Below are 23,038 nucleotides of genomic sequence, written 5' to 3'. Positions count from 1 at the left end.
TCAGTTCCTGGGGAATGACTAGGGCTTAATCTAGGTCTTGAAGTTCCAGGGGCCACCATGGGAACTGGTTACACAAGATTGATGCTGGAACCTGAATATTTGGGGAAACATCCATCTCTAAGGTCTGTGAGATAGACCTGAACACTGGTCTTCTAGAGCATGAGACTGCAGTGTCTAGAATGGAGGGTGACACTGCAGATATTAGCCTAGAGCTGTAATGTCCTGGTTGGCACTGTGGCAAGCTAAAGATTCTATGTACAAGTACATAGAATCTAAGTACAAGCCTGGAGCTTGTGTCCACAGTATCTCACTTAAGGTTGGGGTCCATGTGAGCTGGTCTGATGAAGCAGGACTTACAGGATTCAGCCTGATTGTCAGGCTAGCCTGAAACCCAAGGTTGTTGGAGTGAGTCTGGTACTAAGAGGAGGCTGGCCAGACATTAGTGCAACCTGGAAACTGAAGCTATTATACAGCCTAGAGCCTGAAACTGCAGGATCCAAAGAGTTCCCAGAGCTGGCTTGAAAACTCAATCTGAAGACACCTGCTTTATTAGAGCTTTTGGGTGCCTTCTAGGTGCTAAGTTTTAACAACGTGTTCCCACTATTAGGGTTCAAAATAAAACAGAATTTTTATTACCTGCTTCTTCCTCGCACACAAAGTGTCTTCCTTCATTCTCTTCTACCCAGGATTGGGTAAGGAATGATACAGGTAAACAAAAGTTTCCATCTTATATTATTCAATATATTTTATTTCTGAAAGATACCCAAGTACTATACTCTAAAGGCTTAACTCCTGAAAAGGTATTTTATGAATGGATAATTATTTACATGGAGGTCCTACCATTTTGCTGATGTCTATCCTCACAATATATAGAAAGCCCTACATGGTTTTTACAAAACAAGAGTTATAGTGTGTAAAATGTTAAATCTTCTTCTCTTGTCTGCCCCACATTCTGGAGCTAAATACATTTCAATTTAGTTTAGATCATTCTGTAACTTTCTATGTGTATATGTATGTAAATTTCATGTTATCATTGTTAGAAATTGAGTACATTGTATTTTAGTAAAATTATTATTCAGTATATTATCCATTAAAGTTTGTATTATACAAACTTACTCATTTAAAAAGCTAAATAATAAGCAAAGGTATGAGTATTTTGATTAATAACCCATAGATAAACCAATAAACATTGACAGAAGAATACACCAAAGCTGTTAGCATTAGATATAAATGTGGACCTAAAGTGTAGATTTCAAAGTATTGGGTATGTGCTATTTATTATGGACACAGGCACTACAGCACAAATTTCTTGATTGTAGTACATGAGTGTTACTTTATATATTTGGAGGGATACATATGAGATTTGTGTGTTTACAAATAAGTGCCCTGGTATTTTTGCAATAATTGGAGAAATTTACCCATCTTACACAATTGTGATTTTTTAAATAACACAAGAGCCATATCTTATGTGACAGTCATATACCTTAGAATTGTATTACCCTTCTTAGGATTGTCTTCTGCAAAACAAAATGTCAAGGCTATCTTTTTAATTCAGCCTTCTATTAATGATTCCTTAAATCATTCTGTAAAGTTCATGAAGTTGCTTGTATCCATTCAACTACAATGTTATTGCCTGGACTTGCCATTCTAAATTGGTAACTATATATGCACAACCCAAACATAAACACACATATGCATATATATATACATATATATATATGTGTGTGTATATATATATGTATATATATAATATATCACATTAAATGACATATTTGAGGAAAAGGCTATTACTACATACCCTGACTGAAACATAAAAATTTGTTTAATTCAAACTTTGTTGATATGGTAGATTGGTAGATTGTTTTCTTTATTGATAGATGCCACCTGTGATGGACAAGAAAGATCTGCGTATTTTACAGATGACTTTTGTCAAGCATGTGGAGTTGTACTGCATCTTGAATCAGAAAGGAGTGCACATTATGAGGTTGGTTAAATGCAGTGGGAATAAAGATGAGAAATCATATTTTTAAGTGTAGCAAGTCAGCTTCATATAAGTCATCTTACTTGATTAATTTAAGAACCTGAAATATAGTAACATTTCTATTTGACAGACAAGAATATTGGCTCAGGAAAAGATAGTCACATACAAATTGAAGTTTAGGGAGTCTAGATTAAAGTCAGTGGTTTTGACTGCACATTTTCTTTTCTGTCTCCTTTTATATTCTCTGTTGTTGTAGTAAATACAATGTAGGTATTAGCAACTTTGAGCGATGCTGTAGAACTCCTAGAGTCTTCCTTTATAATAAAGGTAGATTATAGATTTGCTGTTTCAGCTTCCTGAAATGAAGGTGGAGAGGCTCATAAGCCCCCCACCCATCCCCAGATGCATTGACAGTAAACAGTTGCTAGGAGGCAGGAGATCATGAGGCTTCATTGCTCCTTGTGCATCTATTGTCAATTGATGGTTGCTGGGAAAGAAAGAGATTTCCTGCAGTGGTGTAGTCACTGATAAGAGGCTCATAATCATGTAAATATCTTTTATTAAAATTTGTGTAAGTTATTCTAATCAAGATCATTGGGGCATGCATAAAAAGACATGACAGTAGAAGGGATAGTTAGGAAGAGTGAATTAGCAGGCACTAGAGAAGAAAAGAGATAATACATAATATAATGAAAATATATACATGCATGAAAAGGTCATAATGAAACCCATCATGTTTACCTAACATGATAGCAAAACCACAAAAATACTGACTTCTAAGTTGTAGAGTCATTTATTTTAACTGAAGTTTAGAGATTTAAAAGGAGTGAAACTCTAGTTATTGTAGTCATGGTTTGAGAATGTAGCTCAAAAGTATGTCACTTGCCTAGCCTGTTCAAGGCCCTGACTGCAAAAGAAAAAAAAATTAATGCAAAGTGTGCTAAAATTAATGTTTCCTGCCAAGTGGTGGTATTGCATGTCTTTAATCCCAGCATTTGGGAGGCAGAGGCAAGTGGATCTCTGTGAGTTCAAGGCCAGCCTGATCTACAGAGCCAGCCAGAGCTGTTACACAGAGAAACCTTATTTGAAAAATAAAAACAAAAATAATTGATGTCTTCTGGCCTCACATTCAGAGAGGTGTGCATTTTAGGTATCTATTGTTAAATAAATCAAGTCACATCTTTTTTTCCAGAGTGAAATACATGCTCAAAATGTTAAGTTCTATCTCCAAGTGCATGGGGAACAAAACGAAGTGCCTGGTACAAAAGTAAGCATGCATGTTGAGAATTCTCAGGTGAGTGGTCTATGTTGAATATTATAATTCTGATCTGTCAGGTTTTTAATCTTTCAAAAAAATTGATTGTGAGTTTTCCAGGTGTACAAGAGTGGAGAAGTTAACAGAAACAAATTTAGTGATTTCTGCAACATGAGTTTTGACTCCTCAGCCATTGCTCAATCTCACTATGTGGGAAAGAGCCATCCACAAAATCAAAAGCAATTACTGGAAGAACAAGATACACTATCTCCATCAGGATGTCAACCAAAGATGGGTAAGATTCTCTTCATCTTTTTATCTCAGATAAGTACTCTAACCCACACTGTACCACCCGTTTTGGGGAGCAAACTTTCACTACAGTTCAACCAACTTGATTCTTCTGCTTAGTAAATCGCTTTCTGTGTCCTTGTCTGTGGAGATAATTGCAACCTAAATTTTAAGAAATATTATGGCCGCTATTTGTTTCACTAAATCCATATAAAACAAATGACTGATATATGTTATAAATAGCAATAAGCAGTTGGAGAAATAAAAAATCTTGAATATTTAATATGTTCCCCCCTTAGTATAATCTCTTGATATACTACTTTCTAAAACTTCATCTCACTTGTCTATTGAGATCAATGTCCTCACTACAGTGTACTTCTGTACTGTACTATAATATACTATACTATATGTATTGTGCAGTATGCTTATTACCAAAGTGTAAAAAAGAAACTAAATTGCTGAATCTCCACCAATACTGATAATCCATCCTTTTACTTCTATAAATATGAAGTACCAGTGAATAATTACAGTATGCTAATTTCCAAAGGTACAGAGAATTATAGAACATTGCCTCTTCATTCTAGTACTATTCAAATGAACAAATGAAAGAGCTTCCCTTGAAGCAGGATGGATCCCTGGTGCAGGAAAGGACTTTGGGAGCACATTCCCCATGGAGGGATACTCCCTTAGCCTAGAGGCAGGAGGGAGGACTTAGGCCCTCCAAATGACTTGACAGGCTTTAATGATCCCTCATGGAAGGCCTCATCCTCCCTGGAGATTGGATGGGAAATGTGATGAGGGAGGATTTGGGGAGGGTCATGGGAGGATGGGAAGGAGAGGGAAGAGGGAACTGGGATCAATATGTAAAATAATAATAATAATAATAACAACAATAATAATAATAATAATAATAATAATAAAGAGCTTCCATTGAACTGGCAGGGTATATTTAGGTAAACAGCTCATATTTTGAAATTTTTACATGTTATCAAAAACGACAATTGATCAGCTACAACAAATAATTTAGCACATTCATTTTTTTTTTTGAGACAAGGTTTCCTGTAGCTTTGCAACCTTCCTGGAAGGCAAACTTTAGGCCAGGCTGATCTCAAACTCACAGAGATCAGACTGCCTATGCCTCCACAGTGCTGGGATTAAAGTTGTGCACCACCACAGCCTGGCTCAATTTAGGATGTTCTTAAGAGCTTTAATACTATGTCACTAAGGAACTGATTTCTGAAAAAAATCATCAGCATACATGTGCAGCATATCCTATAGGTATTGTCCAAAGAAAAGTCATTACCTCAGTATATTATTATAAGTTATTTTTCTAATAAGGTAAACTAAAATTAATTTTTATATTCTAGCTTCTCAAATTGTTATATGCTTGTTTTCTTATCTATTGATTTAAATAGGGACAGTCATTGTTCCTTATAAGAGAAACCATTTTATAAATATCTCCCCTACAGTCCCCAAATACATTATTTTTTATTTATTTTATTTCTTATTTCACATATCGATTCCAGTTCCCTCTCCCTCCCTCCCATGCCCCCCGACCACCCTCCCATCCCATCTCCCCCCGACTCTACAGGGAGGGTGATGCCTTCCAGGAGGGATCAACAAAATCTGTCAAGTCCAAATACATTATTTTTGCTTCAAGGATGAAAGCAATTGAAAGAGACATACAATAACACATATAGTTTCAAGCTATTAACTACTGAGAGTTCATTCTGGTGTAAACATCACAACTTAAGACAGAATAAATACGAAGAGACATACAATAAAACATATAGTTTCAAGATACTAACTACTAAGAGTTCATTCTGGTGTAAACATCACAAATTAAGACAGAATAGATATGTTGTTTGAGAAAAATGTCGATTTAGAAGTTCATGCCATCTGATTTATCCTGTGAACTACAAAAGAATCATCTTGAAATGGCTCCCATACTTCTTTTGTTTCCTTAAATGAAATTGGTCAAGCAATATTGGAAGTAACATATTACTTCCTTCCCATATCTTTACTTATATTCACATTTATCTTACAGGAGAGCCTTCACAACTTTATTTTCTTTATCCAGAAGTCCTGTGCTGAAAATGTAGAAAGACAGTAGTTTTTAGAGAATTTCTTTAATACTTTACAACAAATGCAGTTCTAATATCTGATCACATGTTGATAATGTCTCATTACAGATAAACCCAATGCTACTTCTGCAGCACCAACTTTTGTAAAGTCCGTTATTGTGAAGCCTCCTCCAGGTAGGAATAAAGACATAACTACTCCTTTTTCCTCCAGCAGTGCTTTGGATCTGAATAATCCAAGAAGATAGTGTAAGCCCATTCCTGCTTCTTTTAATAAGCTGCTCATGCTCCACAACATAAGAAAACATTTATAGCTAGATAGCAGAAAAATATCTTCCAGCAAAATCAAATGTACATGGCAATCCGGAAGAAGTTTTCACAGGAAGTTTGTTATAAAACATACTAGTTTTTATTGATAGTATTCAAACAATCAATTCCATGTAATTTGATTCATTTTTCTATAGACACGTGAACTAGAAAGTCTTTTATGTCTCTTAATTTCAAAAACTATACACTAGTGTGTCTGTGTGCGTGTGTGTCTTTCTGTCTGTGTGTGTGATTTCATGTTACTTTAAAGAAATATTTCAAATTAGTATGATACAAAGATATTCATTTGTGGTGCTCAAATAGTCATTCTTAGTAGTATTAATAGGAATATACAATTTTCCCTAAAGAAGAAAATATGTGAATTAGTTAATAATACCTCATTGCAAAAGACTACAAGTATATATTTTATGCACATATTTTGCTAACAAAGGAAATGAAATATCATGATACATAGATTTCTATGATTTTGACTGATGGAAGTAGAAAGGTTAAAAAAGGACCAGATGGCTTAGAGCTAAGGAAGGCTAGTAAAATTTAATGTACAACATCGAAACTGGCCTTGAATGGAGATCCCCACCGAATGGAGATCCCCACTACATAAAAGCACCTTCTTACTTCTAGTGTGTCTTACTGCCTTTTCTTATTCTTTCTTCTGCCTTCTTTTCTTCAACCCATTGTATTTCACCTATTCTTACTAGATAGACTTTCTGCATAACTCCTCACAGTCTGCTTCTCCTGTATTTCTCTTTATTTGCTTTCTGTATCAGATCTTTGTCAGTTCACTGTCTAAATTTAGGTATTGCCAGGTTCCATTATTGGCTTGACTCTACATGCACAGTTCCTTGTATTCCCCTGGTTTTACCTGTCATCTATATTCTCATAACCTGTCCATCAAATTTAGACTGCATGTCAAAATGGTAGATAATATTGCACTTGGACACCTCAAAGCCATTTTAAATCAATACTGTTCCAAAGTAAAAACCTATAGTTAACTGTCAATGCCCCGATACCACACCATCATAAGTTTCTAAAACTAATGAAATGCCAAGTTGTGATTATTTTACCTCCTAACTTATTACTGTCCCCTTAACTCCATCAATACTCTTCCTACACTATTATAGGTCTTTACATAGTCTTTCAGTTTTGTTAGACTGTAAGGTATAGACCAGCATTGTTGGTATCATTTGAGAGTTTATTAGAAGAAAAGGAATCCAGCCTTGCATATAGACCTACTTATTCAGAATTCACTTCTTTAACAAGATGTATAAATAATTTATACGTAAGAAACATGAAAACACAGAATCACAGTCTTCTAAATACTTTCCCTCCCACTGGTTTTGCCTCTGTGAATGCACTCTCAATTCAATTAATGAAATGTTTCGTTAAAAATACAAATATTTCCATGATACAGTCTAACTTGAAATTTCCTTACTGTTTTTTTTTTTTCATCTTCTAAGGATGGAATCTAAATGCTACAACTATCTCCTTTTAATTTTCCTCAGCTCCATGCTTGTCCTCTGCTACTGACCTGCTGTTACCATTATCTTACTTCTTTTCTTTGTACTACTGCTCATACCCCTCCTCCCTTGTCTTAAATATTTTTTAACCTGCTTCTGAATAATTCACACTCATTCATAAAAGTTCTGCTGCTACTTGGAAGCCCTTTTCTTCCCTTAGACTGCCAACGCTTCTGTGTTATCTCTCTTCATGCTTTTTCTCCCATTCAGTTTAAGGTCTTTAAGGGAGGAAATGGCATGTAATTTATCTCTGATTCTATTGCTAGACAAAAAAAGACAGAACTATTCCTACATTAGTAGAGATTAGTATGTGAATCAGTGAACTATTAATGAATCTTTACCGCATGTGCTTTCCCTTTGTTTGTACTATTTCTGTTTCTGCCAGAGTGTGATTCAGAGTACTAAAACATTTTGTAGGGACATATAGTTTTACCCAATATTTTAAAGAATGTTGATTTAAGCAAGCATAAAAGTAGAAGTGGCAGTCTACTTTAAAAAATAGGTGCTTGAAGGAATTATGAATTACCAATTGTTCAGTATTTTTCCTGCTGGTGAACAATGGAGGGTATCTGAAATGTGTAGCATCTGTGTAAATTTTAACTGAGTCTAAATGAGAAGTTTTTGGACTGTTGTTGCTGCTATGGGAAATGGCATTTTAGTACTCCGAAATGTCAAGGTTATTAGACTGAGGGAACAATGATGTCTTAGTTTGCTTTCTATGATAAAATGGCATGACCAAAAGCAATGTTGGAAAGAAAGGGTTTATTTTAGCTTGCCATTTATAGTCAGCTATGGAAGGAATTCAGGGAAGGAACCTGGAGGCAATAACTGAAGCAGAGACTGTGAGGAATATTGATTATTGGCTTGCCACCATGACTGGCTCAGTCTACTTTCTTATACAGATAGCACCACTTGCCTAGGGTTCTTCCACATCACTCTAATCAAGAAAGTGTCCCACATGCTTGCTCACAGTCCTGTCTGATCCGTTTTTTCAATTGAGGTTCCCTTAAGCCAGATGATCCTAGTTTGTGTCAAAATTACAAAAACCTTAAGCAGCCAAAAAAAAAAAAAAAAAAAAAAAAAAAAGGTGAAGTTCTGAAGTTCTTATCTGACCATGAAGTAGCATCAGCAAAATTTAGTCTATATATTGAAAACATTTTACTCTAATTTCTGAAGCTAGTGCACAAAGAATAGATGTGTCCTGTCATAACTCCTGCCTCCTGAGCATAAACATTTGAGCATTACGAAAATAGCTAGTTCAACTGGACATAGTGGTACATGTCCAGTTCTCAGGAGGGAGAGGAAGGATGATTACTGTATATTATATGTTTGTATGTTATATGTTTGAGGCCAGCCTGAGCAACATAGTGATTTCCAGTCCAGCAAGGGATACATAGTAGAAAATCCAAGAGTTAAGATACTAGTAATTACAACAGTTCTGGAATTGCCTCTTTGACTTTTCACATGTGACCAGCAACCCTTCTAAACTCCTGTATTTCCACTATTAGAACCTTAATATTGATGAAATTTGTGGAAAAAACACAAGAGGAACTCAACAGAAAATGGTTCAGTAACCATTATAAATACTAAAGAAATATACACACACAATCAAGAGACTTTATAATCACAAAGAATATCACTAAACTCAGTAATCTAGTTAGACCTTCAACAATGACTGCAAAGTAAAATTATGTAGAGAATGCTCAAGAAGGACAGTCCTTCTCTACCCCCTGGAGATTCTGATTTCATTGGTCTCACATGAAGTTGACCAATATAATTATTCTAAAAAAATGATAAACATCAGTGTATGGAAAAGCCAAGGGAGTCTTGTTTATCCTGAATCACTTAGCTGCGCTCTCTCTCCCTCTCCCTCTCCCCTCTCTCTCTCTCTCTCTCTCTCTCTCTCAATATTTTCCTGGTAATGTTGCTATGAAGACCCACAATTTCTGGTTGAGTGGTTCATTTTGTAGGGAATCCATAGTCTTCAGTTAATTGTTTTCAAACCATGACTCACAAACAAACTTGAAAGAGGCCAATAGATAACCAAGGAATTGTAAAAATATTCCATTCAGGATAGTTATCACATCTCTGATAATCTACTTGCAGTGCTAGTTTTCAAAACTAATTCCCAATTCCAGTTAGAAACTGAACTCTATTCTCCAGGAAAGAGTTTTAGGAATATAGACCTAATTCTCCAGGTGATTTTTACCAGAGAAATTTGGTAAACATTGTACTTCATGTTAGTGAATTGTCATTCTACCATTCATTCACAGTAACAGAAGACATTATTTCCAGTTCCTGGTTGTTTTTGTTTGTTTGCTTGTTTTTGATATTGGATGTCTGTGATTCCATACTATTTTTCCTGGTTTCAAAGAATACAGGAAACCAAATTAGAAACAAAGTTATTTAATAAGCATGAAATAAGAGCATAGAGACAGAAGATAATTTTAAGGAATCATTCATTCAGAGTTTTCAAACGCACTAAACCATTAAAGCTGTGGGTAGTTGTGGTAGTATAATATAATGCTTGATATGGGTATATTTTGTGTAACATGTAACACAAGTTAAGCATTTTTGGGATTTTTGTAGTGAATTTTTCCAAAATCCATTTCCTAGCTGTTTGAAATATATAGGTTTTACTGATTATCTATTTTAATTATCATACAATGGAGTAACACCCCAGACATACTTCCCCCATCTCACTAAACAGTACACATAGACCAACATGTATACGTCATTCCCTTGCTTCCTATTATCCTTGGCCTTGATGACAATTCTATTCTAAACTTATATTGTATTAACATAGATATAACATTTGAAGGAAGCTCACATAGTACTTTCCATGCTGCCTTATATCACCTAAAATAGTTACATTCAGTTCCATCTATGTTGTCACAAGAGACAGGATTTTAGTTTAGTTTTGTTTTGCTTTGTTTTACATGACAGAATAACATTCTGTTGTGTGTACTTTATCCAATCAACAATTAGTGAGTACTTGAATTGTTTTATTTCTTGCCTGCTGTGAGTAGTGTAATAAACATGAGAATGCATATGTTTCTTATACATTGATTTTAGTTCTTTGGATATACACTAATTTTGCATTTACAAGAATATGTGGTAGTTTTTCTTATTTGATAAGTGCCCTCCATAGTTTTAATGGCTTTTCTAATTTAGGTTTCTACCAACATTTTTCTCCACATCCTCACCAACATTTCATATCCTTAGGCTTTTTTATATTAGCTATTCTTCAGGTATGGTGGCATCTCCTTGTTCTTTCAGTTTTCATTTACCTGATGACTAGTGATGTTCTGTAATTTTCATGTACTTATTGGACATTTGGATGTCTCCTTCTGAGGAACAACCAAAAGTTTTTTGTTACTGTTATTGAGGTTTGGCAGTTCCTTAAATATTCTGGATCTCACTCGCTTGTTATATATACAGATCACAGTATTTTCTCCCTCTTGTCCGTAAGTTCTATTGTGTGCTTCCTTTGTTGTTCAGGAGCTCTAATATTTTTTAAAAATCCTATTTGTTTTTGCATTTGCTTCCCAAATTTTGAGAGCCTTTTTCCAAAAATTCCTCACATATTACAGTACCGTGGACCATTTTACATGTGTTTTCATAGCTGTGTTTTGTTGTTTAGTTTTGAGATTATATTTTAATTACAGCATTTATCCCTTTCCTTTCCTCCCTCAAAGCTCTCTGATATATTCCTTCCTACTCTCCTTGAAACTTATGGCCTCTTTTTCATCAATTGTTATTGCCTGAATATATGTTTCTGCTACTATGCCAATATTATTTAAGTCTTTAGTCCATTTTGAGTTAATCAGAGTAACTGGTGAAAGACAGAAATCTACCTACATTCTTATATAGATAATCAGTTTTTATAACACCATTTTTTGAAAGACTGTTCTATATCTAAAGGATGTTCTGAGTATCCTTATCAAAACATTCATTCAAAATTTAATGTAACTGTTGATTGCTGAACATGTTATTCAGTATCATTATTTTTGTTTTACTCTGGTTTCTGTAAATAATTTTTGTCAACTTGAATATGATTAACTTATCTTATTTAGTGATTAAGCTACTGTTTGATTTATAAGATGTTTATTATGGTTGTCCTTAAAATTTATGTGCTACCAATTTATTGCCCCATATCTAGAATAGTGTTGATTTTATACTTGTTTCATGAATGTTGCTCATCTTTTGACCAAGAAGAAATTGGAAGGATGGTACAATTTAGAAAATAAGTTTATTTCCTGCAACTAATTCTACTTTGAAAGCAGAATAATTAGCTCTTATATAGCTTTTTTTATTTTTTTACAGTATTTTTGTTTGTTTTGAGAAAGTTTTTGTTTTGGTTTTATGGTTTTGTTTTTGTTTTATTTTATTTTTACTCATTTTAAATGCCAACCATCTTTTCAGAATTTTACTTTCACCTTTCATCCTATGCATGGGGCTCAATGATTATCTTTTCTAAAATTTGTGGGAATTATTTTTGATAACTAGTGAACTACAGTTATTTCAGGTAAGAGAATAAAATTTAACTATTTGTTAACTAAAATTTTTGGACGTTTCAGGGTTCAGTTGTGTAGGAAAATAACTAATAGTGAATGAAAAGGAATAACTAATAGTGAATGAAAAGGCTGTTGAATATCAGTGAAGAAGAAGAATAAGTTTGTTAGCCATTATAAGTTTGAGATTCCTGCTATAAAGTATATGTAGTAACAGCAAGCAAGCACATAACAGATTCTTAGGAATCAATGAAGAATATGGATAAAGTGTATAGTATGAAGAATTCTGGGAATTAAATTTAGAAGTGTGGGCTAAGAGATACTATCTCTGCTCTTTGCATCTGTGACTATCAGCAAGGAATTTTATGTCTTGGGACCAGTCTTTCTTGGGAAATTTCAAGTAATAATTTATCATTCATCACTGACATTATATGACTCTTAAGTTTTTACTTATTGATCTTCTTAAATGCTCTCATTTCTTTTTATATATATAGCATATAGAATGAGAACCTACGTATGCCATATCTGCAGTATCACCTTTACATCTTTACATATGTTCCGGTCCCACATGCAAGGAAGTGAACATCAAATTAAGTAAGTGTTTTTTTTATTAAAAAACATTCTCATGTTACCAATGACTAAAGGTTCTAGTCAAATACTCTTTAATATATTTTATTAACTTTCTAGATATTCATTTTCCTATTACCTGACCTAGAAGTGGTAAGCAGTATTTATAACATATTACACACTAGTGCCAAGGATATTTTCTACTCACAGTAATGGACTAGTAGATAATGAACTAATAGATCTATCTGGCTGGCAAATTGGTGCCCCCTCCTGAGTAAACAAGATTATTTTTCTTTGTAGATATGCTAAAAGAAAATTTTTCTTCAGGCTAGCCATGCAAATTCAAGGCATCTCAAAAAGGTTTTCTTAGTTCCAAGGATTCAGTGATCTAATCATCATCTTTATATTGAGATATAATGGATAAGAATGAAGGTTATGCTGTTATACCTAGAATGCAGAATACAGATCCATTTTTAGTCAATATTAACATGATTTTAAGATGAAGAGAAATCACTCCATGTCTATCCTATTTTTTTTGCAGCAAACAAATGAATTTTATTTTTCTTTGTAATTAAACACTATTTCTTTGCATGTCACAATATATCCTTTATTTATCTGCTGGTGGTCACCTAAACTATTGTGTAACTTGGCTATTGTGAATGATATTGCTGTATATGCATCTCTCTTGTAAGTGACATAGGATCCTTTAGTCCTATGTCCTTATGTGCCTTGGAGTAATATAATTGAATCTGATGGCATTTATACGTTTCGTTTTTGAAGAACCTCCATACAGATTTCCATAATGGCTGCACAAATTGACATTCCCACCAAAATGTGTATTCATTTTTTTCTCTGCATTCTCATCAACATTTGTTATCTTGTGTTTTCCTTTCTTCTTTAATAAGTAAATTTTATTCTTTCATAATTTTGTACATGTACAATATGTATTCCTTTTACTCTTCCCTGCCTCTCCTGTCAGCCCCCTGTAAGGAGTAAGGTTTTTCCGCCCACCGCTGGTCTTGTCCTGCTGCCGCGCCAGCCCCAATTAATGCACAGAGACTCTGTATTTGATATAATGCTATTGGCCAGGTACTAGTTTCTTATAGGCTAGCTCTGTCTTAATTATTAACCCATTTCTATGTATTTCCACATGGTCTTACCAATGAGAGGCAGCTGGTGGTTCTGCCTTCTCCAGACTCTCCATGTTGACTCCTCCTTACTATTTGTTATATCCTCCTTGTCTCCTAGTCCCACCTATCTTGATTTCCTATTGGCCAACAGTGCTTTATTCATTAACCAGTATGAGAAACATATTTACAGAATGACATCTACCATCAGCCCCCTCCACCGACACACACACACACCCTACTAGCCACCTTCACTCTCTTCCTGCTGTGTACTAGCTTTGGTTCTTTTTAGTGTTCCACCAAGTTTATTGAGGGCTGCCTGCCTGGTCTTGAGTTGGGAACTACCCATCAGAACCTTGTGGAATCACCATCGAGTAAACATCTGGATACAATTGCCCCTATCCAAGAATCTTTTGGTTGATAGTAGATCAGTAGTATGCAGTAGGACCTCATGAATCCCTTTCCTCTTGATAGCTGACAATTAGGAGGGCCCAACTTCTGTGGACCTGGTGGCAGCTGCTATAAGTTCATACTTAACCTGTTTGTGTTGTGCTTAAAATATACAATTTTAGTTCCTCTCCCCATTCACCAGAACCTAATATTATTTCTGATCCATCTTCCCCAGTATTCCTTGAGTATTAAAGTGGGTGGTGTAAATGTCTAGTTTAAGGACAAGCCTTTATTCTCAGCACCTTATGCAGCCATGTGTCTCTGCATTTACCTGCAAAGGAGAGAACTCTGTGTTCAAGGCAGAGACTAGCCTTTGTCTGTGGATGTAAACATAGACATGAAGAGGATGGCTTGATGCTGTCAATTTAACTAAACAAACATCTTACCATCCCTTCCCAGGGTCTAAGACCTCTTTAGTCATGGATTTGGAGCAGATTTACAACAGTAGGCATGGATTCCCTATTATAAAGCAAGCTTCAAATGCTTTTAGGGAGCATCTTTTCACTTCTCTCTAATGTTTCCCTGGCTGTGCAGTTCCAGAAGTTGTTGAGAAAAATAAGTATTCTACAACTGTTGAATAAAATATTGTATGCTTAGGCCATTTGACTAACAGTGCAGTTTAAAGTCTCTTTGTTGATCTTTTTAGTCTGGACAATATATATCCAGTGAATCATAGAGACTGTTGGCATTTTGGAGGCAGTAAAATGGATGGATTTATACATCCAGAAGTAAGGCTGGACAACAGGACAAAAAAAAAAGGAGTTCTTCATTTCAGCAGCAATGAATTAAACTGAGAAATACAGGAGATTTTATTTCGGTATCATGAAGAAAATTGAAGTGTCAATGTCTGCACTCCACCATCTTCTAAGAAATGTTTTTGCATAAAACTTGTGAAATTCTGGAAATATATCTGAATACTCATGCTTTATATTTTTTTACAGTTTTAATTTTTTATTTCAACCTTTGTAGATTTTGTTTAAACTAATATTTTAGAGCAAAGAAAATATTCAGAGTAATTAAAACTTTGCATTTTTTTTCTTTGTAGAGAATCTCATGTTATCAGTGAAGCAAAGAATTCAAAGAAGATGCAAGAGTCTTACCAAGGTGAATGTGCAGATTACATCAAAGTGAAGAAATCTAGAGAACTGGAGTCCAGGGCTCACTTCAGGAAGATGGAGGATAATTACTTGGAAGTCCATGGGTATAGAGATATGGTTGATTCCAGACCCAGACATAAAATGCTTGAACAAAAACTTCCACTTGAAAATTTCTGGACACACCCAGGACCATACAATAATTCTCGAGTGGTAGAAGACCAGTTACCTCATTGTTTACCAGCACAGTCAAAAATATATGATTCTTTCCAGGATGAGCTTGAAGATTACATCAAAGGGCAGAAGGCCAGAGGACTCGATCCCAATACTAGTTTTAGACGGATAACAGAAAACTATAGGTATAGGGATCCGAGGTACAGAGAAAGGGTTGATCCTGGATACAGACAAAGGATATGTGAAGAAAGATTTTCATCTGAGTGTCTACAGACCTACCAGCAACAATACAATGGTTCACCAGTGGAAGGCCAGTTACCTCACTGGTTACCGCTTCATTCAAAGAGGAGAAATGATGATTTCCAAAATGAATTTGATGATTACAACAAGGTGCAGGAGTCTAGAGAACTCAAGCCAAAGACTTCTTTTAGAAGAATTGATAGTGCTATTGAAACCCATAATTACAGAGAAATGGTTGACAGAAGATCCAATCATAGAATGTTTGAGCAAAGATTCCCATGTGAGTCTTTCCAGACTTACACAGATCCATACAACAGTTCACATGCTGTAGAAAACAAGTTACCTCATTATTTACCACCTTATGAGAGCCAACAGAGCCTAGACTCTGATAGCTACTATCAGTTCATGAGAGATTGTTTCTCAGAAAATCCTGTTCCCCTGAGCCTTAGTCAGCAAGAAAATAACCCTGACTCACACAGTGTAGAGTATGACATTTACAAGCAGCTGCCCTCGTATGACAATGCCAGTGCCCATGAAACAAGTCATAAAAGACGACATCAGAAGAGAAGACGACACCTGGAGGAAGGGGAAGGGAAAGAAAGGCTAGAGAAGGAACAATCCAGGCATAAAAGGAAAAGGAGCTGTCAGGATAAAGATTTAGACAAAGACAAGAGTAGCGAGCAATCTAAAGGAGAGGAAGATAAAGCTGGGGTCAGTTCTGAGAAAATCAAGCATCGAAAAAAGAAAAGGAAACATGAGGCAGCCTCAGAGAAGGAAGAACGTAAGCACAAGAAGGAGAAAAAGAAATCTGTTGAAGAAAGAACAGAAGAGGAAATCCTTTGGGATGAGTCAATTCTTGGGTTCTGAACTTATGGGATACCCAAGAATGACTAAAAGAAAATAATGCTGATTTAGATAAGGACAGGAGTAACTGATGAAGTAAAGGAAAGGCAGGTAAAATATCAGCTCAAAAAAAAAAACCACAAAAACAAACAAACAACAACAACAAAAAAAACCTTTGGGTTTTTTGTTTGCAAAAATGGAAATTGGACATGAGAAACACAAGACATCTTAGATCCAGCCTTTAAGGAAATGTTTTGATGTAAACCTACTTAAGGATCTTGAACTTTTAGTTTTACTTACAGAAGAGTGAATTGAGAAAATCAGTAGGAATAAATCCGAGGAAATTTATATAAAAATCAAGCACTTCAAATGAAGAGAAGTGGTAAAAATCAGTGTCAGTTCATGAAGATCCCCCCTCCACCGTGTGTGTGTGTGTGTGTGTGTGTGTGTGTGCGTGTGTGTGCATTCTTTGCTTTGCTCTCCTCTCTCAAATGCTTCTCCCCCCCCCTTTCTGTCACTCCCAGCTTTCAAAATTTAATGGAAAGAAGAACCACAAATTCTAAACCTAGCCTTCAAGAAGCAAGAACATAATACTAAGAAGAATGGGAGAAGAAGAAACCTACTGAAGAAAATCCAGAATATTAAGTGTTTTCTAATTTGCAGTTTTGTTCCTTTAAGGATGAAGAAAGGATGAAAAGTTTTGGTTTCATGAAATTTGTGTTATTTGTGTATTTGTACATGTGTACAGTTAATTGCTAACAAAAGCCAGATGAAGTAAAAATATTCAATATGCTTTTTTAAAGTTACTTTCTCTGATTTTCTACAAAAAGAAAATGTATTCTATTGCTTATATATAATATGGTTTTCTTAAGTAGAGGTGTTTCTACTTTGTCCATCAAGTTGCAATGAAAATGAGTTGTTTGCTCATAGAAATAACGTACTTAAAATGGTGAATTACACAGCAGTCTACAGCCATACCACCCTGAATTTTCCCCATCTTGTTTGATTTTGGAAGAATGGTCAGGCCTGTGGGAGACCAGACTTCACAGAATCCATTCCTTTTAGAATTTGTGTTAGTATTGGTGGTATTTTACTACTGTTGTGAGTTACTGTTTCTGTTTTCTCCAATGAAAATGAATGAAGCATCTTAGAACATTTTTTGTTAAATCTAATTTGCAGTGTATTTTTGTATTTTCTAGTTCTGAAAGTGGAATATTAGTGTATAATAAATTAGATGATATATACTTTTAAAATGTTATCCAAAGGGCTGATAGAAATCGGTCTATATTCTGAAAAAAAAGTTTATATTAAAGTGTTTTAATTTCTAAGTACTTCTTTGTGATCATTTCCTTCAAAAGATGATTGTTCTACCCATGTGAGGATTAAGAAATGGAGTTTGCAACTAATTTCTAGAAAGACCACATAGTAAAACTAATTTCATTTATGTTACAGATTCCTTAGTAGAAGTTAGCATTCAGTTTTGAGTTCATCTTTAGGTTAGAAAAAGGCCAACAACTTGATAGTGAAGGAGGAAAGTGTTATAAAAGTGGTTAATGACTATGGAAGTTGTTAACTTTAAATAGTTTGATAAAGTTTTTTTTCTGCTAGTGCACTGTGTTTTATGATCAGTACTTGATGTAAGATCTTGAGCCTTATTTCACAATAGTAGGAAGTGTAATGACCTAACATTTCCAAATCCCGGGATTATTATCTTTAATTGTGTCATCAGGGTGCTATTTGATTTTGCAAAGATACCACCAAAATACAATATGCAGTCCAGAGATAGAAAATATAAAACATAATAGGCCCTATTAATGCTAATCCCATCAAAATCATGCCAAATATGATAGTGATATATCTGCATTTGGGAAAGTGAGTTTATATTTTTCTCATATTTAAATTAATGACAAGTAGATACTATGACATGATTTGGTTTATTGTTAGATGAGTGAATTATTCCAAAGAATGTTAGGTTGTCATAAAATCAATTTCTCTTCCATGAGATTTTTAGTATAAGATAAATTCATATCAATGTATTAACACTCTCTTTAAAGAAAGAAATATTTAGTATTTGGTATATTGATGAAAAAAATAGTAGGACAGGTAGAGAAAGTAGACTGAATTTCCAGCAACAGTGCTTGCAAATTTTCTTCTGAACACACACACACACACACACACACACACACACACACACACTGTGCTCACAGAAAATACTATTAATAAATTGATTGATAGTATTTTTTTTATAATTGGTAAGCTCTTTTTTAGATATCCATTTTGTGTCAGATCTGTTGGAGACATTCAAAACTGCAACATATCTTGCAATTAAACTGGGAATGGGCCAGGTGAGAATAGGAGGGGTCAGGTAGGGGTGGATAGAGTACTGGGAGAAACTGCTGAAGTTGGGGGGCATTTTGGGGGTGATAAAGAAACCTAGTGCAGTAGAAACTCCCAGGATTCTATGAGGAAGACCCTAGCAAGGACTCCTAGTAATGAAGTATACAGAGCCTGAACTGGCCATTTTCCGTAACCCGGCAAGGCTTCCAGCAGCGGAACTGGATCACCAAACTAGCCACAAACCTTCAGCCTACAATCTTCTAACTCCAAGATATTCTGGGGTAATAGTGGTGTAGAAACTTGTAGGGGTGACCAACCAATTACCAGTCCAACTTGATGCCCATGCCACAAGAGGGAGCCCATGCCTGTGACTGCCTGGATGGCCAGGAACCAGTTTTCAGACAGCCTAGAGACCCAGAATAGAACCAAATATGACAGAAATGACTACTAATGATATTCTGCTATACTCATTGATCAATTCCTAACCCAGTTGTCACCAGAGAAATATCATCCAGCAAATGATGGGAGCAGATGCAGAGACCCACAGCCAAGCACTGAGCAGAGCAGGGGAACCCTACAGAAGAGATGGCAGGAGGATTGCAGGAGCCAGGGGGTGTCGAAGATACCATTAGAAAACGGCACAGAACCAACTAAGCAGGACTCATAAGGGATCATGGACACTGAAGCAACAATCACAGACCCTATAAGTGTCTGGGCTAGGTCCTCTGCATATACATTATGATTGTGTAGCTGGGTGTTCTTGTGGGACTTATAACAGTCAGTAAGTGCAATGAAAATGATGTTGTGGTTGGTGGTCATCACAACCCAAGGAACTGTATTAAATTGTTGCCCATTAAGAAAGTTGAGAACCACTGTTCTAAGGGAAGAAAAGGACTAGTAAGAGATTTGGTGGTACCTCAGATCCAAGGTCATCGGAGCTTCTGGGATAAGTTGCAAAGGAAAGGAGTAATCAGGGATAGAGAGTATACATCCAAAGAGGGGCATCTCACATGAAGCATTTATGACAATGGATGCGAGAATGGAAGGTGTAGTCAGGTAAGGTCAGACCTGAATGATATCAGCAAGTAAAAGAGGGCTATAGTATTAGTCAGATCTTACTGTGGTTTTATCCCCTGTAAATTCATGTGCTTAAAAATTAATCCATAATATAATAGTGTTGTGAGATGAGAACCGACTGGAATGTGTTTAAACCATGAGAGGCCTGTTTTCACAGTTACATTAATGCCGGTGTAAAAAGGAAGCCTTGTGGCCTTTACATCACTTTTTGCCACTTTGGCCATGGAAGGAGTGAGTGTTCATCATGGTGCAGGATACGGCATTCTATACACCATCTTGGAAATGGAGTTTGGGCCCTTACCAGATGCCAAATATACCAGCACCTTCCAGTATTCATAAATAAGAATTATACCATTCAGTAAATATGACTAGTCTCAGGTATTTTCCTATAAAAACAAAATGGACTATATGGCAGCATCATTGAGTATTTCTAATCAGAAAACATTTCTTACGCAAAAATCACTTTGCCTATAATTATACTGATATACTGAGAATTAAGAGATTGAATAAAATACTCCAGCAAAATGAAAGGCAAAATGAATCAAACATAACATACACTTTCAGAAATTGAGTTAAAAAGATAAGAATAAACAAGGAAAGTCATAAAATGGTAACAAGGATTTTTTTTCTTCTTCTTCTTTATGGTTCTACAGTACCTAGAATTGTACCTAGGGTCTTATTCATGTCCAACAAGTACTCTTCCATAAAGCAATCATCTCCATAATGATAAAATGGATCAATTCAGCAAAAGTAAAAAAAATAATAAGTATACTCATTAGAATTAAAACATTAAAATCCCTTAAGTGGTAGATAAGAGAGTACTAGAATATTAGTAGAGTACTTCAACATCCTATTTGAAGCAGAGGAAAGATTATCCAGCCACTAAGCTATCAGAGTTAAATTGAATGTTAGACCAAATGGACATTCCTAAAATACTCTGAATACACATTCTTATCTACTAAACATGAAATATTTTCCAGTAATTTCATATAGTAACAGCTTGGTTTTACTGAACCAATACATCCAGAAAAATAATATTCAATTAAGCAACAAATTATAGAAATTGTATCTTACAAAACCTATGGAGTGCAGCAAGAATAATAGGGACACTTATAGAAACAAATGCCAACATCCAAAGACCAGAACCATCATAACCTGAATGAGCACAATAGACATGTTAAAGTGGATGGGGGATAAATCCATGAAGCCGCAGCCCTACACAAAGGACTGCAGGCAAGTAAGAAATGCTGAGAGCAGGAGAAATAGTATTTTCCAAGGAAGAATTATAGCACTTGGTTATCCAATACCAAATGGTCAGCCTTGAAAACATACAAGTAACATTATACAGACAGATAATAAGTGCATATTATATAATTATACCTTTATATATAATTACAGTTAAATAAATATATATAGATGTATACCCATATATATTTACAGTTAAATAAATATATATAGATGTATACCCATATATATATATATATGTAAATTACATATATATGTAAAAAATTAATGAAAAAGGCCATGTATTTGAATAAGAGCAAGGAGGGATATATGGAAGGGTTTGAGGGAAGAAAGGGAATGGGGAAATGATGTGATTATATTATAATCTCAAAAATAAATAAAATGAAAGAAATTTAAGAAAAAGTATCATATTGCTAAATACCAAGGAATGAGGAAAAGAAGAGCAACCAAACACACCATTAATGATAAACATCAGAGCAAATATAAATAATCTAACTAAATAATACAAAATATCTGCAAACACCCCCACAGACATACCCACAGGTCAAAATTACAAGATAAATAGAAAACAGATAAAAACCTGAAACAACATAGTTCATCCCAGTACTAGTTGCTTGATTTCTCTGTTTCCTGGCTCCTATAACATTAGCAGCTTTGTGTTGCCATTAGTTCATCAGCTTTGTTTCACTACATCTCTCAGCCATGATGAAGCCTGCTGATTATAGATTCAAGTCTCTTAAACTGTACGCCCAAATAAATTCTTCTTCTAAGTGGGTGATGCCATCTTTCTGTCAGAGTGAAGAAGCTCATTAACACAGAGAAATACAATTGGTATCACATAAATGCAAAGAACTTTTATAGAATGTTATGAACAACCAAATAGTCTTCTAAAACCATATGACAATCTAGAAGAAATGGAAGAATCCCTAGAAACCTATAATTTTACAATCTAAATCATGAAGAAATAGAATACCTGGCCAGAGGGTGGTGGCACATGCCATTACTCCCATCACTCGGGAGGCAGAGGCAGGCAGATCTCTGTAAGTTCAAAACCAGCCTGGTCTACAGAGCAGGACATCCTCCAAAGTCACAGAGAAAACCTGTCTTGAAAAACCAAAAAAAGAAAAAAAAAAAAAAAAAAAAAAAAAAAAGAAAAGAAAAAATTTAAGTGATGTTATTGACTCAGTAATGAAATATCTTCCACAAAAGAAAGTCCAAGAACAGATAATCTTAATGCTGAAGTGTGATAAATAAAGAACTAAAAATAATTCCTATTCTACAAACTAAAGTTAAGATAATTCTTCCAGACACATTTTAAGAAGCTGTTATTACTCTAAAACCAAAGCTAGACAGGGACACAATTAACAAAGAAAGCCACTAAACAGTATCTTGGACAAGTACAGATATGAGTACTAGCAAACTAAATCAAGCAGCACATTAAAAAATTAGTCATTAATACCAAGTAAGACAACATGTACAACTCAGTAAATATGCTACACCACATCAATTAGAAGGACAAAACCTATATGATCACATCGATGAATGCACAAAATAACAGCTCTTCATTATAAAAACCCTGAGTAAATTATGTGTAAAGTAAACATATCTCAATATAAAAATAAGGCCTGTATGTGTGTAAACCAGGCCAGTAACTAAAACCAATACTCGTTCTAGATTCCTTACTCTTACCAAATGTGTTATTTAGCTTATACCTTGAAATCACAGGCTATCATGAAGGAATGATACTTGGTCAGGGTTATCGCTGTTAAATAAGGATCAGGATAAACAAATAGGTCGAATAGATGTTTATTCAGGGGGAAATAACTTACAACCTAGACAGATGAACACCAGGAAATTCCACCCAATGCTCTCCTATCCAAGTCCCGCCAGCAAGAGCGCTTTTCCCGGCTCTCTCTCTGAC

The 23,038-nt window shown here is 35.1% G+C and overlaps 1 protein-coding gene across 1 annotated transcript in view; it reads left to right on the top strand.

The window, feature by feature from the left end:
• Nucleotides 1–16,860, top strand: part of Zmat1 (zinc finger matrin-type 1) — a 30,353-nt gene extending 13,493 nt beyond the window's left edge. Inside the window, exons 2-7 of the mRNA XM_051179343.1 lie at nucleotides 1,878–1,984; nucleotides 3,174–3,275; nucleotides 3,357–3,531; nucleotides 5,717–5,782; nucleotides 12,458–12,557; nucleotides 15,153–16,860. Of these exons, the coding sequence (XP_051035300.1) occupies nucleotides 1,878–1,984; nucleotides 3,174–3,275; nucleotides 3,357–3,531; nucleotides 5,717–5,782; nucleotides 12,458–12,557; nucleotides 15,153–16,482 (1,880 nt within the window). The 3' untranslated portion in view covers nucleotides 16,483–16,860. The remainder of the gene's footprint in view (nucleotides 1–1,877; nucleotides 1,985–3,173; nucleotides 3,276–3,356; nucleotides 3,532–5,716; nucleotides 5,783–12,457; nucleotides 12,558–15,152) is intronic.
• The last annotated feature ends 6,178 nt before the right edge of the window (nucleotides 16,861–23,038 follow it).

The sequence above is a fragment of the Phodopus roborovskii genome, unplaced genomic scaffold (assembly GCF_943737965.1).
Source record: "Phodopus roborovskii unplaced genomic scaffold, PHOROB, whole genome shotgun sequence".
In the NCBI taxonomy this organism is placed as follows: domain Eukaryota; kingdom Metazoa; phylum Chordata; class Mammalia; order Rodentia; family Cricetidae; genus Phodopus; species Phodopus roborovskii.
Note: the sequence above shows the minus strand (reverse complement) of the source record. Positions and strands in the feature narration are given on the sequence as shown.